We start from the raw sequence: 26,974 nt of genomic DNA, 5'->3' as shown, positions 1-26,974 counted from the left end.
TATGGGATTTTCCCATTGTTCGAGGCTACCACTTTTTCTGACAGCCTCTAACATACCGCCGGTGCATTTTAATATTAACTTTACTCCGTTAGGTTTTATTTCCCAGAACTTTAATATAACTTCTTTCTCGTGTCTTTCTCTACAATCCTAACCCAGGTTGGGGATCCTTTGTTCGTCCGTTTGGCGGGCTTCTGTTTAGAAGCCCTCCTTCCGGTGCCACTGAGTTTGGGGTGGTTCCATTGTGTGGGAGGGGGAGTAGGACCCCTGGACAGGGTTGCCTCAGAAACCCATGTCACACTCTATTCTGATAGGCTGGAGGGACTCCCGCCAAGATGACCACTCCACTGTGTGAGTGACAGCTAGTCTGAATGAATGGGAATCTTTTTGCATAAAAGCAGGCTCCTGAGGACTGGAAGAGCAAGATGTCGCCACTGGAACTAAGAAGCCGAAGAGGAGAGAAGCCAAAGACAGCATATCACCACTTTTCTCCACACGACGAGAGAAGATCTTCACCTGCAAGAGCCTTTTTCCCTTGAGCTGGTGGGGCCAACCTGTTTGCCAATCGCCTTCCCGGACCTGCCTTGGTCGAATCTCCCGTACCCTGTACTCGGAGGCCGGATAGCCAGGCACCAGTCCGCCCGGACCGTGATTTAAAGGAGCGTACCTTTTATTCGCCGGGCAGCACCACGGCTGGTTTCATCCCTGGGTAGTGCAGTAACTCGAACCTTCCTCCACGACAAGAGCATCTTTTCTTCTGCTGGATCACCCGAACTGCAGGAACTACCAGGAACAACCGCCACCGCAGGAGCCACTTCTTCATATTAAGGTACATTGTTCCGCCAGGCAACCCTTTCTTCGCGGTAGTGTTAAAGGTGTTTAAAATCCTTTTCCTACCTGTTGGGTTGGCCGCCCCTCGCTCTGAACATTGTCTTTTCAACCTTTGCAACCACCTTTTCAACTATCATTAACCAAAGACTTGACTGCAGCTACAAGAACATTTTGCTCCTGGGCCCTTGCCCTGTACCACTAACTCTGGCACAGGCCTACTGACTCTGGTCACATTTGTTAGATCTGCCTTCTCGAGATAGATTCTCCATTCAAACTGTGTGGTGCACCCCTTTCTTATAACCACTCTTTCTTCCCACTGCATAATCATTGTGAAATGCCCTTTTGCTCAGTTTTCATTCTAAGTTTTGCTTATACTGATGCACTGTCTTGCTGAACTGGTTCACAACTGATGGAAAGTGTTGTTAGGGTGTATAAGAACATATTTCTGAATAACTTGTGCTTTCTCGCCCTTGTGAGGAATTGTTAAAGGATCCCTTGTGTGTAGTTTTCACTGTGCCGTTTTGCTCAGTTTTCACTCTGGTTCACTTAGTCTACAATTCATACAGGGAGTGTGTATATTTTTCCTTAACTTAATTTAACTTGCTTGATACTTGTGATACATGTGTTTTATTAGAAGTGTATAACATAAATATATATCTACTTTTTAACTTCAAAGCTTTGGTCAGTGTTTCCTTGTTCCATAGTCTAGTGGGCCTAATGTGTAAACCCTAAATACTGCTCATCTCCCTCTTGAGATAAGTCTGACTGCTTAGCCACAGCTACCAACTATTGGCCTGATTCATGGAATTATTTGCGTGAAAAATGCAGATTTGCGTGCCTTTCTGCCCAAAAATCCCCATACTTCAAACAGGGATTTTCGGGCAGAAAGGCGGGCACATCTGCGTTTTTCACGCACATAATTCCATGAATCAGGCCATAAATCTTTGTGGTAAAGACTGATACCAAAGGGGATTTATTGCTCTCACCTGTAGTCCTAATCTGGTGTAGTGCTCCCTAAGGGAACTGCACTGGATTCTGCCTAACAGACGGTTAGGGCCTGGTGCCCTGGAGCGCCTGGCATGTGGACAGTAAGTCTTTGTGGTCCTTTCATTAAAACACCCGGAAGTATTGACTGTCTCCACAGGAGGTTTGAGCAGATTTCAAACAGGGTTTTGTAAGAGCCATTCCATGAATTTAAACGACCTGATGGGTAGATCCATCTAAGAGTAAGCTTGGTCCAAGAAGGAGCACTCAAATGCTGCTGATTCGATTGATCTCTCCGCCACATTCGACAGAGTGAACCGCATTAGATTGTGGGCTAAATTGGATATGTGGGATCTGCCTGGTGGTCTCTTGAAATTGATAAAAGGCGTACGTGAGTCCTCTGGGATCTGAGTGTGATTGAACCAGTGGGGCACCTATCACGCAGAATCGAGACTAAATCCGGATTAAGGCAGGGATGCGATTTGGCTCACTGGCTTTTTAATATTTATGTGTCTGACGTTGGGGATTACCTAAGTATCGCAACCTTTACATCCCTAAAACTAGGTGCCACAAAGGTCCCTTGGCTGACATATGCTGATGACTTTTTTATCTTTGATTAAACACGAATTGGATTACAGCGTTTCTTATCAGCCTTTGCCAATTACTCAAAAGAAAATGGTTCAATAATTAATCTGGGTAAAACAAGAATTTGGGGTTTTCGAAGGGAAGGAAGCGAAGTTGGTACAAATGGCACCTCGAAAACTCTACTTTGTTCTGTGCACCCAGTGTTATCTATTTGGGTCTCCCCATCACGGGACAACCCTCATTCCAGACTGTTTGCACTACTCTTACCCAAAAGGCTACATTCTTAACAAACCAAATGCTAAAGATCGACCGAAAATTCAGACGGTTTTCTATGAAACCTGCCATTGATTTTTATGACAGTAAAAGTGTGCCCAAGCTAACATACAGTATGGAATTGTAGGCGAAGGATGTTCGTGGCTGGATGGACAAAATTGAGGCCTCCATTTGGAGAAGAGTTTTAGGCGTACCAAATGCTTTACTGCTAGCAGCAATGCGTTATGAATTAGGCTTATTGGCATTACAGGTGCGAGTAAAATGGAGAGTACTGTCTTTGTTTCGCAAAATAATAACTTCTGTCCAAAGTTCGCTATACTATGATATTAAGCAATGTATGGAGCGAAAGGAGGGCAAAGGTAGGCCGCCCTCACTTGTCGCCATTTTAAGCGAGCACTGCGTAACAATTTTAAACAAGGTTAAACATGATATTAATGATTTGGTGGAGAAACCCCAAAAAGTTAAAGTTATTTTGTATACTGCCGATTGGTGTGACACAACTATTCGTCCCTATCCCACCTGTCCCATGAACATAAAAAGGGGAATAGTGGCCCCCTACTTGGAAATGTTCCCACATCCCTTTGTTATAGATCTATTTTAATGCGTTTTAGATGGAATCTGCTTCCGACTACAGATGCGCTGTTAAAAAGGAGAGTGATAGACAGCGAGGAGGCGTTGTGTCTATTCTGTAAGGATGCAAAAACTATAGAAACCTCGAGACATTTATTGATGGAATGATCTGCACTCTCAATGGAGAGAATGGCCAATCTTAGTAAATTGCTGCTAATTGTGAATTGGGCAGACAGTGATAACCTATGGAAACGGTGTATAGGTGCCAAACCAACGTCAGTGGGGATTCCAATGTCAGGGTTTTTTAATTCCCTGAAGCTTGGATCGACAGAAAAATAAATCACGGAACTGTATGTGTGTTTTTTGTCCTATTAACCTGGTTTTAACCTCAATAACTGCGCCAATTTGTTTTCATTGAACTAACAGGCCGATTCATGGAATAATTAGCGCGGCGCAAGTGGGCAAAAACGTGCGAATCACAGTGGAATAGCGAAAATCGCAGTGCAAGTGCGAAAATCGCACGAAAAGCAGCGCACGTCGATTCATGGAAGTCAGTGCGCGAGAAAACCAGCGGATGTGCGATAAAAAAGTGCGCCGCGCACGTTGACGCACAGGCCATCTAATAGCGTGCGACAGGTCACAGCGAAAATCGCACAGGCCACAGCGAAATTCGCACATAGCGCGGCGCACGCAACAAAAGTAGGCGGAACACGGGCGTAACACTCAGAATGGGGAACAACTTGCAAAAACGTGGGCGTCACGGGGGAAGTACAGGGCACAAGTGCGCGGAACGCCCACACGCACGCCTACAACACGTATTCATGGAATAGAATAGGGCAAAAAAGCGCACGCTCAAACCAGCGCACAGGCACAAACACGACCGCCACAAGAAAGCAAGCGGGAACGTCTCTGCGGCTGTAAGAAATGTGCGCCAAAAGGTGCGCCAACAAATAGCACCTATATACTGCCATGATGAATGTCCTATACTGTGGCCCTCCAGGACAAATGACGTGCAAAGGGGTACCCACAAACACGGACACCCGCTGACAAAAAATACGTGTGCGTGTATACCGGGGTGCGCGGGAAGTCTCACACGCGATTTCAGCAGGGTACAACTTCACGCGATCGGGCCTGGGGGAGCGGGCTATGTGTATTTCAGGGGTTCGCGTGAAGTTTTTCACGCGATCGGGCCTGGGGGAGCGGGCTACGTGTATTACAGGGGTTCGCATGAAGTTTCTCACGCGATCGGGCCTGGGGGAGCGGGCTACGTGTATTACAGGGGTCCGCGTGAAGTTTCTCACGCGATCGGGCCTGGGGGAGCGGGCTACGTGTATTACAGGGGTTCGCGTGAAGTTTCTCACGCGATCGGGCCTGGGGGAGCGGGCTACGTGTATTTCAGGGGTTCGCGTGAAGTTTTTCACGCGATCGGGCCTGGGGGAGCGGGCTACGTGTATTTCAGGGGTTCGCGTGAAGTTTTTCACGCGATTAGCCAGGGTACGTGTATTTCAGGGGTGCGCGGGAAGTTCCACAAGCGAATATACTGGGCGCGTGTATTTCAGGGGTGCGCGGGAAGTTCCACACGCGAATAGCCTGGGCGCGTGTATTTCAGGGGTGCGCGGGAAGTTCCACACGCGAATAGCCTGGGCGCGTGTATTTCAGGGGTGCGCGGGAAGTTCCACACGCGAATAGCCTGGGCGCGTGTATTTCAGGGATGCGCGGGAAGTTCCACACGCGATTCCATCAGGGTAGGTGTATTTCAGGGGTGCGCGGGAAGTTCCACACGCAATTCCATCAGGGTACGTGTATTTCAGGGGTGCGCGGGAAGTCCCACACACGATTACAGCAGGGTACGTGTATTTCAGGGGTGTGAGGGAAGTTCCACACGCGAATAGCCTGGGCGCATGTATTTCAGGGGTGCGCGGGAAGTTCCACACGCGAATAGCCTGGGCGCGTGTATTTCAGGGGTGCGCGGGAAGTTCCACACGCGAATAGCCTGGGCGCGTGTATTTCAGGGGTGCGCGGGAAGTCCCACACGCGATTACAGCAGGGTACGTGTATTTCAGGGGTGCGCGGGAATTTCCACACGCGAATAGCCTGGGCGCGTGTATTTCAGGGGTGCGCAGGAAGTCCCACATGCGATTACAGCAGGGTACGTGTATTTCAGGGGTGCGCGGGAATTTCCACACGCGAATAGCCTGGGTGCGTGTATTTCAGGGGTGCGCGGGAATTATCACACGCAATTTGGCTTGGTACGTGTATTACAGGGGTGCGTGGGAAGTTACACACGCGATTAGGCTGGGTGGGTCCTCACAGGTGTTCCCTGTACACCCTCCACGGCCCCTGCAGGCAGCCCACAAAACAGGGGACTACCCTGCACACCTGCTCATGTCTCCCACCACCCCCACCCCCCACCATCCAGGGGCACCCTCCACCAGGCCCCACTCATGTCTCCCACCACCCCCCCAGTCACCAGGGGCAGCCTCCACCAGGCCCCCACTCATGTCTCCCACCACCCCCACCCCCCCCAGTCACCAGGGGCACCCTCCACCAGGCCCCCACTCATGTCTCCCACCACCCCCACCCCCCCAGTCACCAGGGGCACCCTCCACCAGGCCCCCACTCATGTCTCCCACCACCCCCACCCCCCAGCAGTGCAGGGGCAGCCTCCACCAGGCCCCCACTCATGTCCCCTATCACCCCCACCCCCCGCCACCAGGGGCACCCTCCACCAGGCCCCCACTCATGTCTCCCACCACCCCCACCCCCCAGCAGTGCAGGGGCACCCTCCACCAGGCCCCCACTCATGTCCCCTATCACCCCCACCCCCCCAGTCACCAGGGGCACCCTCCACCAGGCCCCCACTCATGTCTCCCACCACCCCCACCCCCCCAGTCACCAGGGGCACCCTCCACCAGGCCCCCACTCATGTCTCCCACCCCCCCACCCCCCAGCAGTGCAGGGGCAGCCTCCACCAGGCCCCCACTCATGTCCCCTATCACCCCCACCCCCCTGCCACCAGGGGCACTCTCCACCAGGCCCCCACTCATGTCTCCCACCACCCCCACCCCCCAGCAGTGCAGGGGCACCCTCCACCAGGCCCCCACTCATGTCCCCTATCACCCCCACCCCCCCAGTTACCAGGGGCACCCTCCACCAGGCCCCCACTCATGTCTCCCACCACCCCCACCCCCCCAGTCACCAGGGGCACCCTCCACCAGGCCCCCACTCATGTCTCCCACCACCCCACCCCCCAGCAGTGCAGGGGCAGCCTCCACCAGACACCCACTCATGTCCCCTATCACCCCCACCCCCCCGCCACCAGGGGCACCCTCCACAAGGCCCCCACTCATGTCTCCCACCACCCCCACCCCCCAGCAGTGCAGGGGCAGCCTCCACCAGGCACCCACTCATGTCCCCTATCACCCCCACCCCCTCCCAGTCACCAGGGGCACCCTCCACCAGGCCCCCACTCATGTCTCCCACCACCCCCACCCCCCAGTCACCAGGGGCACCCTCCACCAGGCCCCCACTCATGTCTCCCACCACCCCCACCCCCCAGCAGTGCAGGGGCAGCCTCCACCAGGCACCCACTCATGTCCCCTATCACCCCCACCCCCCCGCCACCAGGGGCACCCTCCACCAGGCCCCCACTCATGTCTCCCCCCACCCCCACCCCCCAGCAGTGCAGGGGCAGCCTCCACCAGGCCCCCACCCATGTCTCCCACCACCCCCACCCCCCAGCAGTGCAGGGGCAGCCTCCACCAGGCCCCCACCCATGTCCCCCTGCCCCCAGGTCCTGACGATACACAATCATGGCAGTAATGGGCAGCATACCCAGCACAAACACCCAGGCAAGGATTGCATCCACCCACATAGTGAATGCAATTACATGACACAACCCCAATGGCAAGTATGTAAATGAACACATGTCCGTCACACACACATACACAATGGCTGCAAGTGAATGTCAAAACCCATATCATGACATGTATGAAACCAAAGACAAAATAACACAAGTGGAAGTAAAAATAAAAAATGTATTAAAGATTAAAAATAAGTAAACAAATCAAACATACAACTATGTGGATAACAAAATAAATGGTCCATGTCGGAGAACAAAAGTAAAAATCAAAAAAAGAAAAAGGAATACAAAAACAAATGTTGACCAAAGCAATATCAAGTAGAAGGAAAAGAATGAAAAACCATTTCCACATGGTGAACACAATAATGAAAAAAAGAAAATGTTCCTTCAAAAACCAAACTAAATACAGGAATGTACCAGGGTCCATGAGCCCAACACCATAAAGGAAACCTACTACTACCTAATGAAAAAAATATATACAAAAAAGTGGCCATTGTCCGAGCGGTCCAAAATAATAAAAACAAATAAAGGAAACCTAACACTAACTAACTATATAACTATATACAAAGGCAGCGGGCAAGTCCTGCGGCTCACTTGTTGATGTTGCTGGCCAGGGCATCATCGAACTCCATGTCGATGTCCTGGAGGCGGGACTCTGTCCTGGCCCCGAGGTCTCGCAGGGATAACCCCATGTTCAGCTCAAACTCCCTGCGAGCTTCCTCCAGGCACTCAGCCCGCCTCAACGCCCGACGCATGGAGAACTCCGCCCTGACCATGGCGAGCCGCTCCTCTTCCGCCCGCTGCCGCTCCGCACCTATCCGCTGGACCAACTGCTCCCACACGGAAGACACCACCATCCCAGGGTTGCCCTGCCCTCCGGCCGATGCCTGCCCCTCTGATCCTGATGGCCCCGAGCCATGATGCCTCCCACGTCGAGCCCGCTGCTGCCTCCGACGCCACTGCCTCTGCCAGCATGACGGCATCCAGGCTGATGGAAACCACCGACGCCGTCGTGCACGTGCCCTGCCTGATGATGCTGTCACATCTTCCATCTGCTGGGGTCCAGTTGCTGTGTTGTCCACCCCTGCTGGACCTCCGACTCCCAACTGTGGCAGGGATGGGATCCCCACCGAGCTGGCTGCATTGGTCGGGGCAGGTCCACAGGGGGCCCTGGTGGCATCTGGGCTGGAAGACGGCAAGGAGAACGACTGGTGGATAGCCTGCACAGAGGAGGAGAGGGCCGCCACATTGGCCAACACATGCAGGAAACCCCCGAACATGGCCGATCCCAATTGGGCCACGTCGGCACGGTGCACTTCATGATGACGTGCGTGCTCCTCCCGGGAAGCACGCACGGCATCACGAATCACAGCCGTGCGCATCGCGACCCCAATCAGGACCTTCTCCGCACGGCCAGGGGTTCCCACGTCCGCAGGTGGAGGGGAGTCAGGTGACATGGACATCCCCTCTACCTGCGGACGGGCCTGGGACGGGGCATCCCTGCTGGTGCATGGTGGTGCACTCACAGGGTCAGGGACAGCGACATGCACAGGCCCCTCCACGGTGACCTGTGCTGCCTCCTGCCCCTGGCCCTGGACTGCACCACTTGCACCAGCAGGGATGCCCCCACCAGGCCCCATGTGTGCCCCAGTGGCGGCCTCCTCCTCCTCTGTGCAAACCACCAACCTGGATGGCTCCTCACCGTCTCCCACCGTAGCAGGCCCCTGTGGGGGCTCACCCACCCCTTCCGCTGCAGCCGTGGGGGCATCCCTGCCGCCTTGCTCCACAGCGCCGTCTCCGCCCTCTTCTTCACTAGCCGCTGCGTAGAGGGAGACAAAGAACACAAGCATCAGGGTACTGTACAATGGTCCCCTAGACAGGAAGCAATAGCAGATGACCACCACTGTCAAAGTACACTTCCATCATGTCCCTCCACAACACATGGGTCAGTCCAGGCAAAACACACACAGTAACAGGCATGCTGCATGCCATGGACATTTCCATGCATGTCCAATGGACTCTTGAAACATTCAATGATATGGAACTCACATGCATCATGGCTCATGCCTTTCACATGCACACACTTCACCTCAGTCACATCCATCTGGCCCCAAACACAACAAACACAGCGGATACAAGGGCAATTTGGCTGCTTCACTGAATCTGTGCATTGTCACACACATGTGTCATGCATCCATGGCATGCACAAGTCACAGGCACGCAGGTCAGCCACACAGACATGGCTACCACATATGTACCTGGCATCAGCACCCATCCCTCACCCCCACCCATGTCCCGGTACAGAGACTGGCATGCTCTCATGTTCAAAATCTGCATAGGGGTCCCCATGCGGCATTTGAACACATGCAACAACCATGTGGGTCACACATCACTGGTTGCACATGCATTACCATGATGTCCATGCACACACACATGCATACATGGCCTATGGCACACATACAGGCAAGTATCATAGACCCAGCACACAGCAACATGCCCTGTGTCAGACAGTAATGCTTGGACACTTACCGCTCAACTCCAGACGGGCCTCCCTCTCAAGGATCTGGGCGTGGAGCGCTGGGCGTACGCGTTCCAGGACCCTCATCTGGATGGAACTCATGCGGCCCCGGCCCCCCTCCACGAGGCGCCGGGCCTTCACAAGGGTCCTGGACCTCAAGTCCTCCCAGCGCTTCTTGATCTTCTGGACGTTGCGGGTTGCCACCCCCTCCGCGTTGATGGCAACCGCACAGTCGGCCCAGATCCTCTCCCGTCCATCCTTGCTGGCGCAGGACGATCCAAAGAGGGCATCATACTGCCCCAGGACATGCTTCACCAGGACACCAACTTCGGTGGCAGTGAAGCTGGTGCCCCTCTGCCCCTCTGGCCTGGGGTTGCCACTGGTGCCAGATGTGGAAGTGCCCGACATGGCAACCCCAGAGGCAGGTGTGGGTGGGCAACTGGGTCCTGGGGCTGGGCTGTGGAGCGATGTAATCCCAGTCGGGAGTCTTCAGTTCCAGCAGGGGTGGACACAGCAACTGGACCCCTGCAGATGGCTGATGTGCAGGCACCAAATGGCAGGGCACAGTGGCAGCAGGCAGGCAGGCAGCAGCAGATGGCACGTGGGAGGCTGCTCGGGGCACGGGGGGCAGTAACTCGGCCTTCTGGGCAGGAGCGTGGTCTTCCGTGTGTTTTCGCGTGGCCAGCTTGATACGGAGTGATTTGGCACGTGAAAATTCGGCACGTCAGCGTGAAATCCGAGGAAAGGCCCTTAGCGCGTAAGCGCGTAAGCACGCATACGCGATTCTATTGGTCCAGAGTCCCTCAGCGCGTAAGCGCGTATGTGACGTGACACGCACAGGTGTTCCCGACCCAGAACGTGATGACGGAGCACACGTGTAAATACTGCACGTCAGAGTGTCATCGCGTGTAATTGGACAAAAGTGCGCGTACACGCGATTGGCCTATGTACGTGTATTTCAGGGGTGCGCGGGCACTTACACACGCAAGTACGTCAGCGCACCTGTATCCCGTTGTGCGTGTGAATTTCCACACGCTATTGGACTGGGAACTGGATTCCAGGGGTGCGCGGGTCACACGCTCGCCTAGAACACGCGCAAAGCATGAATTTGCGCACTTTAACAATAACAAGCCAGGCGCCAGGATGAACATACCGTTCCTAGCAGCAGTGGCAGTGGGCTACCAAAGGAGGAGGAGGAGGATAGTCAGGGCCAGAATATTCACACCCAGAACCAGCCTTTTCGGGATGCCTGATGACCAGGTGTATGGAAGGTACAGGTTTCCACCACACATAATACTGGACCTGGTGAGTGAGTGGGAGGATGACCTCACATCACCCACCCTGTGCTCCCAAGCACTCAGCCCCCTGGAGAAGGTCCTCAATGTACTGCACTTCTTAGCCACTGGATCATTTCAGCGGACAAGTGCCATAGTGGGTGGGGTGTCACAGGCCACCCAGTCACGCTGCCTACACCAGGTCTTGAACATCATCACTGCACGCCCATCAGTCGGCAGGCACATATACCTGCCCAGAACACCTGCAGAAAGGCATGCTGCCGTCCTGGATTTTTACGGTGTGGCACGATTCTATAGGAACCGCAAGCACTGGCATTCCATGAACGTGCAGGTAGTATGTAATGCCAAGGGAATCATCACCTCAGTATATGCCAACTATCCCGGCTCCACCCACGACAGCTTCATTTACCGAATGTCCACCCTATGCCGGGACCTAGATGCTGGGCGGCATGGCGATACATGGCTGCTTGGTGAGTATGTATGCCACTGCACATGCATGCATGTTGGATACTGAGCAAGGTCACAACCCCACCAATGATACCAATCACCACCTCCACAGGGGACAGTGCCTACCCTCTCAGCCCCCACATGATGACGCCAATTCGGAACCCCACCACGCCACCCGAGGTAAGATATAACACAGCCCACATTACAACCCGGGGCATAGTGGAGCGCACATTCGGAGTGCTAAAGTCACGCTTTCGCTCCCTTGACCGTTCTGGCGGGCAGCTGTTATACGCTCCCCCAGTAGTGTGCAGGATCATGTGTCTTGCACAACGTTGCAACACGCCGGGGCCTGGCTGTGGACATGGTGGTGGCCCCACATCCCCAACCACATGCACAGCCGCTGCGCATGGGAGGGGAAAGGGCACGTGGGGAGGCAGCCCGTACACAGCTAGTAGCTAATTACTTCACATAGAAATCACACCCCTGTGGAGTGCACACTGCCCTGGCACATTCCATCTGACAATCAATGATGACTCAACCTGACACTGATCCTGAATGTCTGGAGAATGAACCGTGAATACCATATCAGCCTGAGATTGTTCACCTGGAAGTGTCACAATGTGTGCATCCCTACCCACACAGACACCACCAATGCAGTTTTGTGGAGTTACACATTCAAGCAGCTAAAAAGAATACCCACTTGCAAAATGCAACAAGAGGACAGTGCCATGTCAGCCAACCCAACCCCAGCACCGCCACACGACACACCGTACCATGTCATGCTATTTGCAGGTAAACAAAGTAATCCCCACAACATGACACTAGTGTCACTATGTACAGTGTCCCTATTAGAAACCTGCAACACCTGAAATGCTCACAGCAATGCCGGACCAACAACATACTTGAGCACGTACTACCATTAACATGACATCACAAATTTTACATATTAGTAGTCTCACCACCTGGAAATGCCTGCACTCCCACCACCACCAACTGTGCAGTGTTGGCGCCATGTAGAGTTGTAGGTGCACTGCTGCCAACATGGACCCCATCTCCAGAGTAGAGGTCCTTGTGTAGACATGTGGAAGGGACCTGCAAATTGGGAGGTAGACACAGAAGATGAGTTACACATCAATGCAACATGCAGTGTACAACACAACAGCAATATGCACTAGGAATGTATACACAGTATTGACTACAGACTGCCCACACAGCTCATGGGAGTCCAACGTCACTGTGTAATTCACTGTCACTTGGGCACACCCTTTGCAAGCCCATGGAAACGGGAAGCAGGAGGGGTGTGTGTGACTCAAACCCAAGCATCTGAACCAAATACATTACAAGCCTGCATGTGCCCAGCCACAATGCAGCGTATGCCCACAGGAACCACGGAAGCCAACAAATCGTCCCAAAAAAATAGGGAATAAAATAAATAACAATAAAAATAAAAATAAGAAACAATCAAAAATGGCCATTGATGGGCCCCGGGGGGTTGGGGAGGCCACCCAGGAGGTCCGAGGACAGGATGCACACCAGAACCCACCTGCGTGGATCCTGGGAAAATAAAACACCTCCATGGGCTCATGGCCCACACGGCTACCCTGTTGTGGGAGTATCACTGCTGTCGCTATTATCACCCTGTGCAGCTGCATCCGGAGGTGGTTGCACTATGGGAGGCAGCCCACGCAAGGCCCTAGTCTGCTCCTCCATGGCTGCAAGCATGCGGGTGTGGTAGGTCTGGTTCTGGAGGATGAGTGTGCGGAGGTCCCCATGCAACAACTCACGGGATGCCCGGACCTCCGCCCTCGTTGCCTGCATCTCAGCTGAGAGCGTACGGGTGAGACGCTCCAGCTGCTGTTCTGTCCTTTGGTGTGTTGAAGCCTCAAGCTCAACAAGAGTCGTCCTGAGGTGAAGGAGCTCCTGCCTCCGGGCTTCCCTGTGGCCCTGGGACTCAATGGAGATGGCCTCCTGCAGAGTCGCCAGTGCCGCCCGCCTGTCCCTGTTGGACCCCAACATGTCCTCCCTGTGTGACTGGCAGATGGAGTCGGTTGCCTGCTCTAGTCGCTCCATCAGCCTTTCTGGGGGGACAATGGAAGTGGCCACCCTATCCATGGCCTGAGCCATCATCTCGGATGATGCAGCCTGTTGGGTTGCCATACCGTAAATGGATTACTCCCATGCGGTATTGCCAGGTGGCGTACGGCCACCACGTCGGCGGGCACCACACCTGTCTGGGGCAAGGCGAACTGCGCCTTGCTGTGCCGGCACTGCCTGAGGCTGCAGGACTGCATTCCCCCTCTGATCTGCTGGCCCAGGAACAGGATCAGATGTCGCGGAGTGTGACCCTGCATCCGTAACCACCAAAGGCGTAGCTGCCAACACTGACATCCCCATGGAGGGTTCTGACCCTGGTGCAGGTGGGTGAGACAGAATAGAATCCCTACCTGGAACACTCACCTGCGACGGCACGTAGGTCTCATCCGAATCAACACCTGAGTACAGCTCGGGGGAGGTGCAGCCAGAGACACCCCTTGAGAGCACGACCTGCAGCACTTGTGGGTTCTCCCCCACCACCACACCACATCCCTCACTGGTGGTTGGTCGGCCCTCGGACCCCTCCTGGGTCTGCACCATCTCCACAACCCCAGCAGTATCAGGTGCGTCTTCCCCTGCAAAGACATGAAAACAAAGAAATGGAAACAGGCATTAGCACCATGGCACACAATGAGGGCTGAGAAGCAAGAGAACCAGTACTTGATTGACACATGTCCCACATGACTAAAACCCTCCCATGCATGCACCCTCACTGCGTATGAAGTGCAGGCAAATGGCACACACTGATGACACCAAATGGTAAATGAACACATTTTCTGCATGCTGCCTGGCAGTGGCATCACACATTGGCCTGTGATTGCCATGTGAAACACACATGCCATCACACAGATGGCATGTAAAATTGCTATTGAGTGAAGATGGAGAGGAGGGCAGCACCTATTCATTCAGTCCAGTTCCTGCATGTAATTGCTTTTATAATTCTAACAGGTCAGATTTTTCACCTGGAGCTGCCAGTCTGAAATGGTCCAATTGCACAGGGACATGTGTGTACAAATGATATCCAGGTAACAAAGTCACTCCACTTCACCATAGCCATGTCAGACATGTGACTAGTGGACAGCGACATGGCTAGTAAAAGTGGGGGAATGCAAACAATCTGACTGAATGAACAGTGAAAAATGAGCAACAATGTTGTGGCAAGGTGACACTTCAAGGGCAACTGGCGTGCAGTTGGGCTAGATGTCTACTGTTGGCAGAAGGGATACTGCTATGGCCAAATGCAGCTGCGCAGGAAGTATTGCATGAAGCACATGGCTGACCCATACGACTCAGGCGCACACACTCTCACCTGGCACACAAACAGAAGCCCTCACACACACACCATGCACATGGATGACCCACACATGCATGTGCACTCACCGGACAATGCCTCGTAATCAGCCAGATCTCCCACGCCTTGGATCTGTTCCTCCGTGACGTAGGTCCCAGCGACTGACTCATGTGGAGTGAGTTCCGTGTCTACTACTGGAGACCCACCTCCAGTCACTAGAGTTGCGGCATGACTTGAGGCCAGCTTACTCTTTGCCCTGCGCTTTAGGTCATTCCAGCGCTTATAGCAATCATTGGCTGTGCGCCTCACGATTCTAAGGGCACTTACGATGTCCGCAACGGTCTGCCAGTGTGCCTGGCGTTGTGCAGGTGTGGTCTTGGATCCTGCAACAATGACCATCTCGTTGTCATGTCCGGACACATACTCGACAAGTGCATTCAGTTCGTCATCCGTGAAGCTGGGCTTCCTGGACGGGCCGGACTGTGTAGCCGTGTCTGGGGCATCAGCCTGTGCCGGACGAGCACTCTTCCTCTTCCGCTTGGAAGGTGGTGGTGATCCTGAGTGTCCTGCGCCGCTCTGGACACTAGGGGCAGGAGCCCTGGTGGACTCTGTATCAGGAGTGTGGGATTGCACACTCAGCATGGGAGTTGGTGCAGGCATTGGCTCTAGTGTGATGGTGTCAGGGGGAATGTCAGCAGCATGGACTAGGACCGACACTGTCCTGGCTGGGTGTATGAGGGCTGGGGTGGATGGAGCCGCAGCTGCCCCTGCAGCCTCTCCGCCCTGCCTCCTTGGTGCAGCAGATGACCTTGCTGCCCCAGATCCACGTGGCATGATGGCATCAACGTGCACCAGCGCACGTGTCGTAGCCCTGCTGACCTGGAAGTCAGCCATGGAGTCAGCCAGGTCTGGTGCCACAATGGGCTGGTCCAACAAGGGCTGAGCATGGATGGTGTCAGCCACATTAGCCTCAACGGGAGGGGGGGGGGATTATGGGTGCCCGTGACTGGTCCTCCACACATGGGGGGACAGGCTCACCCTGCAAGTTACGACCACGTCCCCTACCGGATCCACCACGGCCACCACTTGTGGCTCTTCCACCTTTGCCACCCTTACGGAATCCTCGCCTCCCAGCCATGGCACTGATGTTAATGTGCGTATGGGAGTGGATGTAGACTATTGTCCTGGGCAATTGGGGGTCAAAGGGGTTGGGTACCAGATGGTAATTGTACCCTAGTGCTCTAGCAAGGCTGAATGTAACCCCTGGGGAAAGATGACGGGTCACGCAACGCACAGGAGGCCCAAAAAAGGGAGATGACGTGCACGCAACCCCTCCTAGACCACGTGTGCAGAAAGAAAAACCTGCACTACGCTGTGGCACCCAGTAACACAAGAATGAACGTATGCGTGTCACACGCAGCCTAGAATGACCTCTGAAGGGGTAGGCTACACACGGGGCAAGCACAGATGTTAGATACGTGCGTGACTCACCGTCTGCCTGGTAAACGAGCGTGTAAAAGGAGCACGTTTGGTTGGCAACACCCCCGCCAAAAGAAGATTTGTACGCTGTCTGAGGAGACAGGACAACAGTAGAAGGGAACACTGTTTGAGGGAACAGGCCCAGGTAAACCAGTAAAAGAGAAAAAAGAGAAAAAGCTGTCAGAGGTAACAGGGAATACGAACTTGAAACGCTGTGAAGTAAATCGCGTGTGAAACGACAAGAAGTACAGAATTCACTCACTCGCTCTCCACGAAAAGCACGTACAAGGAAAACGTGTTCTACACGTACCTTTTATACAGGCCCACACGTCCAGCGTCACTTACGCGGCGTGTACGCGCTAGGGCCATTTCCACCAATTACATGCTTTGTCACTTCTGCGTGTAGGGCCATTTCCACCAATCACACGCTTTGTCACTTCTGCGTGTAGGGCCATTTCCACCAATCACACGCGATTACACTCTGACGTGCAGTCTTTCCACGTGTGCTCTGTCATCACGTGCTGTGTGGGAAACACCTGTGCGGGTCACGTCACAGACGCGCTTACGCGCTGAGGGCCTTTCCTCAGTTTTCACGCTGACGTGCAGGATTTTCACGTGCCAAATCACTCCGTACCAAGCTGGCCACGCGTACGCACACGGAATACCACGCTCCTGCCCGGAAGGCCGAACTACTGCCCCCCAGAGCCCGAGCACGCTCCCACCTGCTGCTGCCTGACTGCCTGCTGCCCCTGCACTGCTGGGGGGTGGGGGTGGTGGGTGACATGGGTGGGGGCCTGGTGGAGGCTGCCCCTGGTGACTGGGGGGTTGGGGGTGGTGGAAGACATGAGTGGGGGCCTGGTGGAGGGTGCCCCTGGTGACTGGGGGGGTGGGGGTGATAGGGGACATGAGTGGGGGCCTGGTGGAGGGTGCCCCTGCACTGCTGGGGGGTGGGGGTGGTGGGAGACATGAGTGGGGGCCTGGTGGAGGGTGCCCCTGGTGGCGGGGGGGGGGGTGGGGGTGATAGGGGACATGAGTGGGTGCCTGGTGGAGGCTGCCCCTGCACTGCTGGGGGGTGGGGGTGGTGGGAGACATGAGTGGGGGCCTGGTGGAGGGTGCCCCTGGTGACTGGGGGGGGTGAGGGGGGTGGGAGACATGAGTGGGGGCCTGGTGGAGGGTGCCCCTGGTGACTGGGGGGGTGGGGGTGATAGGGGACATGAGTGGGGGCCTGGTGGGGGCTGCCCCTGCACTGCTGGGGGGTGGGGGTGGTGGGAGACATGGGTGGGGGCCTGGTGGAGGCTGCCCCTGCACTGCTGGGGGGTGGGGGTGGTGGGAGACATGAGTGGGGGCCTGGTGGAGGGTGCCCCTGGTGACTGGGGGATGGGGGTGATAGGGGACATGAGTGGGGGCCTGGTGGGGGCTGCCCCTGCACTGCTGGGGGGTGGGGGTGGTGGGAGACATGGGTGGGGGCCTGGTGGAGGCTGCCCCTGCACTGCTGGGGGGTGGGGTGGTGGGAGACATGAGTGGGGGCCTGGTGGAGGCTGCCCCTGGTGACTGGGGGGTGGGGGTGGTGGGTGACATGAGTGGGGGCCTGGTGGAGGGTGCCCCTGGATGGTGGGGGGTGGGGGTGGTGGGAGACATGAGCAGGTGTGCAGGGTAGTCCCCTGTTTTGTGGGCTGCCTGCAGGGGCCGTGGAGGGTGTACAGGGAACACCTGTGAGGACCCACCCAGCCTAATCGCGTGTGTAACTTCCCACGCACCCCTGTAATACACGTACCAAGCCAAATCGCGTGTGAGAATTCCCGCGCACCCCTGAAATACACGTACCCTGCTGAAATCGCGTGTGGAACTTCCCGCGCACCCCTGAAATACACGCGCCCAGGCTATTCGCGAGTGGAACTTCCCGCGCACCCCTGAAATACACGTAGCACGCTGGGAGACATGTGTGGGGGCCTGGTGGAGGGTGCCCCTGGTGGCGGGGGGGTGGGGGTGATAGGGGACATGAGTGTGGGCCTGGTGGAGGATGCCCCTGCACTGCTGGGGGGTGGGGGTGGTGGGTGACATGGGTTGGGGCCTGCTGGCAGGTGCCCCACAGTGCTGGGGGGTGGGGGTATTGGGAGACATGGGTGGGGGCCTGGTGGAGGATGCCCCTGCACTGCTGGGGGGTGGGGGTGGTGGGAGACATGGGTGGAGGCCTGGTGGAGGATGCCCCTGCACTGCTGGGGGGTGGGGGTGGTGGGAGACATGAGTCGGGCATGAGTGGGGGCCTGGTGGAGGGTGCCCCTGGTGGCGGGGGGGGTGGGGGTGATAGGGGACATGAGTGTGGGCCTGGTGGAGGCTGCCCCTGCACTGCTGGGGGGTGGGGGTGGTCGGAGACATGGGTGGGGGCCTGGTGGAGGATGCCCCTGCACTGCTGGGGGGTGGGGGTGGTGGGTGACATGGGTTGGGGCCTGCTGGCAGGTGCCCCACAGTGCATGGGGGTGGTGGGAGACATGGGTGGGGGCCTGGTGGAGGCTGCCCCTGCACTCCTGGGGGGTGGGGGTGGTGGGAGACATGGGTGGGGGCCTGGTGGAGGCTGCCCCTGCACTGCTGGGGGGTGGGGGTGGTGGGAGACATGGGTGGGGGCCTGGTGGAGGCTGCCCCTGCACTGCTGGGGGGTGGGGGTGGTGGGAGACATGGGTGGGGGCCTGGTGGAGGCTGCCCCTGCACTGCTGGGGGGTGAGGGTGCAGGGGGGCATGAGCAGGTGTGCAGGGTAGTCCCCTGTTTTGTGGGCTGCCTGCAGGGGCCGTGGAGGGTGTACAGGGAACACCTGTGAGGACCCACCCAGCCTAATCGCCTGTGTAACTTCCCACGCACCCCTGTAATACACGTACCAAGCCAAATCGCGTGTGAGAATTCCCTCGCACCCCTGAAATACACGTACCCTGCTGAAATCGCGTGTAAAACTTCCCGCGCACCCCTGAAATGCATGCGCCCAGGCTATTCGCGTGTGGAACTTCCCGCGCACCCCTGAAATACACGCGCCCAGGCTATTCGCGAGTGGAACTTCCCGCGCACCCCTGAAATACACCTAGCACGCTGGGAGACATGAGTGGGGGCCTGGTGGAGGGTGCCCCTGGTGGCGGGGGGGTGGGGGTGATAGGGGACATGAGTGTGGGCCTGGTGGAGGATGCCCCTGCACTGCTGGGGGGTGGGGGTGGTGGGTGACATGGGTTGGGGCCTGCTGGCAGGTGCCCCACAGTGCTGGGGGGTGGGGGTGGTGGGAGACATGAGTCGGGCATGAGTGGGGGCCTGGTGGAGGCTGCCCCTGGTGGCTGGGGGGTGGGGGTGGTGGGAGACATGAGTGGGGGCCTGGTGGAGGCTGCCCCTGCACTGCTGGGGGGTGGGGGTGGTGGGAGACATGGGTGGGGGCCTGGTGGAGGATGCCCCTGCACTGCTGGGGGGTGGGGGTGGTGGGAGACATGAGTGGGGGCCTGGTGGAGGCTGCCCCTGCACTGCTGGGGGGTGGGGGTGGTAGGAGACATGGGTGGGGGCCTGGTGGTGGGTGCCCCTGGGGGGTGGGGGTGCAGGGGGACATGAGCAGGTGTGCAGGGTAGTCCCCTGTTTTCTGGGCTGCCTGCAGGGGCCGTGGAGGGTGTACAGGGAACACCTGTGAGGACCCACCCAGCCTAATCGCGTGTGATAATTCCCACGCACCCCTGTAATACACGTACCCAGCAAAATGGCGTGTGATAATTCCCACGCACCCCTGTAATTCACGTACCCTGCCAAATCGCGTGTGATAATTCCCGCGTACCCCTGTATTACACGTGCCCTGGCTAATCGCATGTAAGACTTCCCGCATACCCCTGTAATACACGTTCCCTGGACAATCGCGTGTTGAACTTCCCGCGTACCCCTGTAATACACGTTCCCTGGACAATCGCGTGTTGAACTTCCCGCGTACCCCTGTAATACACGTTCCCTGGACTATCGCGTGTTGAACTTCCCGCGCACCCCTGAAATACACGTACCCTGGCACCCTGGCTAATCGCGTGTATAACTTCACGCGTACCCCTGATATGCACGTTACCCACTTTGCGTTCCTTGTTTGGCAGCCCTGTAAACTGGTCCAGTGTTAGCGCAGCCCTTTGCGATGATTTAGCGATTTTGATGGCTTTTCCTTGCGCGAGGGCGTTCTTGGGGGCGTTACTGGCGCTGCTGCAGGGTCGCTGCGATACTCTGCGCCACGGCTGGTTTGGGAGCCTAAAATCCATGAATACGCTGTGCGCGGAAATCGGTTTTAGCGCACGTGCCTGGCGCAGACAATCGCACGCGGACACTCTGCGCCAGCCGCTTGCGACACTTTTCTGCGAAATTCTATGAATTACCCTGTAAGTGTTTTTAAATTCTGATGCTTTAAGATTATTTATTAGAAGAACTGTGATGTTAAGTATTCTAGGTATGATGGGTTTTTTAAAAAAAATGTAAGTTTACTATTAAGGTTTCCAGCTTTTAAAAATGTATTATGTGTTTCTTATGTTATGTTACTTTGCATTTATATAGCGCCTTATGTAACATTGGTATAATCTCAAGGCGCTGGTAGGTTGAACGCCCTCGGGAACCGTAGTTCAAGTCAGTAGAGAGAGAGAGAGGGTCATAAGGTGCGTGTGTACACCGGATATGTGTGCAGCAGGTGTGGCACTCGTGTGATAGCTGCTTCTTAGCAGTAGGTATGGTGGTTGAGAGATCGGCAGTATGTGTTCGTTCTGGCAGGGTGATACCAGACTGATTCTGGCTACGTTAGGCCTGAGGAGAACAGCTAGGCTGGTGGGTGTGCAACCAGATGTGTTTAGTTAGGATGATGGGGAGTATGTGGCAGGTGTTGGTTTGAGAACAGCTATACCGAATGTGCCATAGTATCGCTGTGTTCTAGTTATGTGGTGGTGTATAGAAGAGAGTAAGCGTGGTGATGTGATATGGTTTTCAGTAGGTGCTTGAGATTGAGTGCCTTCATGCGCTCCAACCGTTCCGTGCGCTCCAACCATTCCTTGCACTTCAACCGTTCTGTGCGCTTCAACCGCTCCGTGCGCTCCAACCGTTCTGTGCACTCCAACCGTTCCATGCACTCCAACCTTTCTTGCACAATGTCCATCCCATGTCCTCTATCTGTTCCATGCATTCCATCCGTCGCATATACTCCATCAGTTCTATGCACTGCATCTGTTCAATCGGTTCTATACATTCCTTCTGATCCGTGCATTCCATCCGCTCCCACGCTCTTCATCTGCTCCCACACTCTTCATCCGCTCCCACACTTTTCATCTGCTCAACACTCTTCATCTGCTCCACACTCTTCATCCGCTCCACCCACTTCTTCCGTTCCACCCACTTCTTCCGTTCCACCCACTTCCTCCATTCCACCCATTTCTTCCGTTCCACCCACATCATCCATTGCACGCACTCCATTCGTCCCATGCACCACATCCATGTCATGCACTCCATCCATGTCATGCACTTGATTCATCTATTCCATTAGTTCCTTTCATTCCATGCACTTTGTCATTTCATGCCATCTTTCCGTTCCATGCACTCTATCTATTGCATGCACTCCATCCATATCATGTATTCCTCCTTTCCATCCTTTCATCCACTTTATTCCACTCGTCCACTTCGTTCCTCTCGTCCATTTAATTTATTTCATCCATTTCCTTAATTTCATCCACTTCACTGCTTTCATCCAGTTTATTCCTTTCATCCAATTCACTCGTTCTATTCAGTTTATCCGTTTTAATTTACATTAGCGATTATTAGTTTTCGATTTCTCGCTCGGATCATGCTGCTGGATTGTTATTTATGATAAAGCAGCTTTGGGCTAAGGTCATTGATTGCCGATATCGAGTTTGAGTTAAGAGTCGATTTTAGGGGAAGAGCCCTGTTTTCAGTAATTTGCGGACAGACATGAGGTGCTTGGTGAGTCGGATGTGGGGTGGAAATGCGTTCCACAGAGTGGGGGCCAGGGCTGAGAATGGTGATCCACCTAACCTGACTGAGTTGGTTTTTGGTATGACTAGTAGGCTGGCAGAGCTTGATCTTAGAGTGCGTGGAGGATGGTAGGGTTTTAGTTTGTCTTGAAGATATTGAGGTCCGGTTTTATGCATTGCTCGGTGAGAGATGCATAAGGTTTTGAAGGTCACCCTTTGTGCAACCGGAAGCCAGTGCAGAGGTTTGAGGGCTGGGGATATGAGATCGCTTGGGCCAAGTGCTAGTAGCAGTTTGGCAGCAGCATTTTGTGCTCTTTGTAGTTTAGTCAATTGGTACGCGTGGACTCCGAGGTAGAGGGGGTTAGCATAGTCCAGTCTTGACATGACAATTGATTGGACCGCAGAGAGTCTGTTGGGAAAGGAGAGGTATGGAAAAATGCACCTTAGGGTTTTAAGGTGGTAGTGGCAGGACTTGGAGACGTTATTTAATTGGAGCGAGAGCGTTAGGCCTGAGACTAGGGTGCATCCAAGGTTTTTTACTGAATTTGAGGGTGTCAGGGAATTGCCCATGGCAGATGGCCAGGGTAGCGGGTGTGGAAGAAGTTGGTGTTGCCACATACCACGATTTCAGTTTTGGAGGGGTTTAGCCAGAGGTGGTTTGTGGTCATCCAGTGATCTATGTCGAGGAGGCAGGAAGCGAGGCCGGGTTGGCAGTTGGGGTTTGAATTCAGGAGTTTTAGGATTAGTTGTGTGTCATCGGGGTAGTTGTAGCACAGGATATTAATTGAAGTAGAATGGTCTGTGTCACAATTGCCACCTTTTTATTTGTGTGCATGTATTGTAAAGGTTTGTTTTTTAAAGCATACACAATAAAAAAAATCCTTAAAAAAATAGCTTTTAGTTTTCTTTCTATTTACTTCACTCGGCTCACTTTGCATCTAAAAAAGGACCTTAAAACGATAACATACAGCCTTCATCGAAAGTTTATAGTACGAATGACACTCAATCAGATACTGATAGGATGTTGAACTGTCTGGCTGCTAGCAGGGCCTTGATGTTCTACATAAATAGAACAAAATAATTTAGAGCATCTACATCTACTTCACCAGGCAAAGAAACTTTCAAAGTGTCGAGAGCTAGATGGATGGTTTCTTCTATTACTGAAATATTTAAAGTCCAGGGAAAACATGCACCTGAAGGTATTCATGCACACTTAGAGAAAAAGCAACAACAGTATCTTGTCAATGTCCTGTATCTTGGGATGTTATCAGTAAGGCCCATACGTGGGCATCTCCTTTTGCTTTCTGTCGCCAATACTGTCTTGATGATAGTTTGTGGTCGGATGTCACCTTCGCCAGCCATTCCTCAAAAATCTTTTTCCAATTTAGCTTCATAGACCACCTCCCCCCTAAGGGGTCTGTTGCATTGGAATCACCCATTCAGTAAGGAGGAAAGGGGACAGGATATGGGGGTAAGCTATTTACTGTAGTGACTACTGTACTTCTAGTTCATAGTCCCCTTCCTCCACACAGCCCTCCCTCCAGCCCCTTCATATAAGTTAGTGTAGTCAGGATATCCTCCCAGAGGCGCTTCTAAAACCAGACTAACATATGGCACCGGGGGAGGGGAGAAGGTGGGGTTATCAGTGCGTGATCATGCCCGCTACCGTGCCTATGTGCGCCCTAAGCAGAATTTAAAGGGGACGTGCAAAATGTTGTGGTGCAAACGGCTTCTGTCCATACATCATGAAGAACTGTGGACTAATAGTACAGTAGTCATTACAGTAAGCAACTTGTTTTTACTTGCATGATGCTGGCCAGCCTTTTTTTAGAAAAACTACACCCCCCCCCCCCCTATCGCCTGCAAGAAGAAGAATCTTCACCAGCCGAACCAAAGTTTCTCAAGTGACTAGAAGCCTGAAAATCGCTACTGGCAATGCTTGAAGGAGACATTGCTTTGCAAACTGGGGAACACCAACCAGCCCTGCAGCAAAGAAGAACCAAGGCATTAATCGAAAGCAGCAGATGACCACACTCAGAGAAAGCCTTCTAGGAACATTGCACTTACCTGGGGAGAGAGCCAAAGAAGGGCTCCTCAGTCAAACAAATGGACTGACCACAAGCTGTCTTTGCCGAAAACCAATGGACCTGCATACAAGAAAGAGGCGGGAATTAGACCCCTTTGTGTCCTCTGTTGTTTGTACCACCTCCCGGGCGGGGAGAACAAGGAAATATAGGCCTGGAGTGGGATGACCAATGGGAAGGAGGCTGTGTAAATGGAGAGCTCGGAGACAGGAAGTTCTGGGTTGTTCAGGCAAGATGAGAGGAGGCAGAGGTAGCCCAAGAGATCAGGCGGAGGAAGGATGGTGCAGAACAGCATGGAGGAGGATTATACAGGCTGTGTGCAAGGTGAGGAAGTGGCATTGGAAGAGGGTGGTCAGAGGAAGTAGTACTGGAAGTGCCTTGAAACGCCTTTTGTCGTACAGGAACCTTACAACTATCGAATAAATAATAATGTGCTTGTGTATTAGTAGAGTGGTAGGAGAGAGCATGGATTACATGAGGTTAGTGGGGGAAGTGAAAGGAGAGTGATTGTAAGAGAGGGGTCGAGGAGAGTAGTTGTGTTAGAAGGGAGAGTAGTGGGGAGAGGAGAGAGTAGTTGTGTGGAGGGGAGATTAGCAGTGTAGGGAGGGGAGAGTAGCAGTAAGTGGATGGTCGAGGTTATAAGTAAGATCGGATGGTGGAAGGAAGTAGTAAGAGAGAGGAAGCAAAGAGAGGAGCATAGGAGGGAGAGTGAATAGAGATGAAGGGGGAAGTAGGAGAAGGGAAAGTAGAAGAAAAGGAAGGCATGTGTTAGAGATGCTCAGGGAAAGGAGTATCAGAGTGTGGAAGGAACAGTGAGGGTGTACACCCAGGTGTCTCAATGGCACAAATCTTAAATTATTCCTGTGGGGAAGACAATTGGGTAGGAACTTGTAGATTGTTCCATGAGGAAGTTTACAAAAGGCTTTAGCCTTTAGGTCATCATCAGCAGCCAGATAGTTGTTTAGACAGTAGGGATCCCTAGCACCAGCCTGGGGCGAGGGAGCCTGCGTTAGGTGGGATCACCCCTTCCTAGGTCAGAGAGAGAGGGACGCCATTAGACTTACTGCTGAGTAAAAAAATAAAAACCATTTAACTGTCTCTGGGAGTTAGTGTGTTATTTAGGCCAACCGTGACACTGCGCATACTTACTGTACATCACACTGAGCCCTAGCTCCTTTCCGTAAGTTCTCCTATAAAAGGGTCTTGAATGCCACAGTTGCTGTTTCACATCGAGCTTTGCAGTCCTTTATTGGAAGTTCCTGAATATTCCTCTGAGTGCCTCTCCGTGACCTGAATTTCTCCCCCTCCTTGTCATAGGCCCTTTCGGTGTCTTGTGTCTTTTTCCTATTTCTGGCTATTCTCCTTCCAGCCTGTTGCCATCTGCCCCATTAGTCTTTCTACCCTGGCCGCTAAAACACTCTAATGTAATTTGAGTTTTAACAGGTCTAGTTAATCCATTCATGGAATAGTTTATTTTCTCTTTACAGATCCAAACTCTGGACATTCCATGTAGTCAAGATGAAGTGCCTGTGGTTAAAAGGAAGAAATTTAGTGAGCCAAAAGATCCCTATTGAATTACGTAAATGGCCTGCAAGATATTGCTGTTTTTAATGTTACATTAAAGTACATAACTGTTTCATATTGCACTCTATGATTTATTCTGTTTTGTGGCCATGTAACCAACAGTGTTGTAAATGTGTGAAACCTGTAGTCATGCCAGTTCCCTTCTTTGGAAGGTAACTGTTACAAATGTACTTTCTGGTTTTACTCCTAATTGTCTGGATACGGGAATAGAATCTTAGATGTAATTTCTGTACAATTGTGGGTGAAAATTATTAAAATATTTTCCTTTCACTATGAAAGTCTTCAATATAAAGTATGATACCTGTATTTGTAATGGTTCTTAGAAAGATAGTAGTGTAATGAATGCTACTGTCAACGAGGAATTTACTTTAAATATGAATTTAAACATAATTTCCTTGTAACCGCTACTACTTCGATAGCATCTTTGAATAAATAGTATTTGCAAGGAACCTTTCTGCAGTCTGTTTTCTTACATGAAAACGAACAGCCGCTAAATATTTTTTCTTTTTTCTTTATTTGCTCTCCACATTTGAATAATTACAACAAAGTGGTACAATGGCAAGCAAATAATTTGTATATAAGTAAATACGGACTATCGTGCAAACAGAGAAAAAACTATAAACGCCTTATGTGCACACATCATTTTATGTCAGGAAACGTGGTTACTTGAAATACTTGCTATTGTAGATTTTACCCTAATTGCTAAACTTGTAAAATAGGGCAAAGAGCTAGACCCAAATGAAGTCTAGTCACAGATGTAAAGAAGGCCTTCTAAGCCATGATTACAAACTTTGTATGGTCTCTTGCATAGAAGAGGAGATGATGGGTAGGTGATTGAGATTTTAGCCATTAATAAATACGATTCTCTGACCCACGCTGGTCCCTTTAACCTAGTCTGTCACCTAGGTCCATTCTGGAAGATATAATGGCTAACAAACCTGCATCTTTGATAATATTTCCCAGTGATTTCAATGCTAAATATCCCCTATGTCGCCATGTACATGGTGTGAATACTTTAGTATGCAGAGTAATAATACATGTGACACCGTTTCTGATGATTCAAGCTATGTGGTCTTTATTAAAGTAGGTATTGGGAGTAGGAGTTAGATAAATGCCTAG

The 26,974-nt window shown here is 53.2% G+C and overlaps 1 protein-coding gene and 1 long non-coding RNA gene across 2 annotated transcripts in view; one reads left to right on the top strand and one right to left on the bottom strand.

Moving 5' to 3' along the window:
* HORMAD1 (HORMA domain containing 1) overlaps nt 1-26,303 on the top strand; it is a 2,731,278-nt gene extending 2,704,975 nt beyond the window's left edge. Inside the window, exon 14 of the mRNA XM_069642620.1 lies at nt 25,759-26,303. Within this exon, the coding sequence (XP_069498721.1) occupies nt 25,759-25,845 (87 nt within the window). The 3' untranslated portion in view covers nt 25,846-26,303. The remainder of the gene's footprint in view (nt 1-25,758) is intronic.
* Nucleotides 1-26,974, bottom strand: part of LOC138556815 (uncharacterized) — a 583,894-nt gene that overhangs the window by 143,174 nt on the left and 413,746 nt on the right. The window contains exon 2 of the long non-coding RNA XR_011298145.1: nt 24,255-24,334. This is a non-coding gene — a long non-coding RNA (uncharacterized lncRNA). The remainder of the gene's footprint in view (nt 1-24,254; nt 24,335-26,974) is intronic.

The sequence above is a fragment of the Ambystoma mexicanum genome, chromosome 1p, assembly GCF_040938575.1.
Source record: "Ambystoma mexicanum isolate Mex_15411 chromosome 1p, UKY_AmexF1_1, whole genome shotgun sequence".
NCBI classification, from domain to species: domain Eukaryota; kingdom Metazoa; phylum Chordata; class Amphibia; order Caudata; family Ambystomatidae; genus Ambystoma; species Ambystoma mexicanum.
Note: the sequence above shows the minus strand (reverse complement) of the source record. Positions and strands in the feature narration are given on the sequence as shown.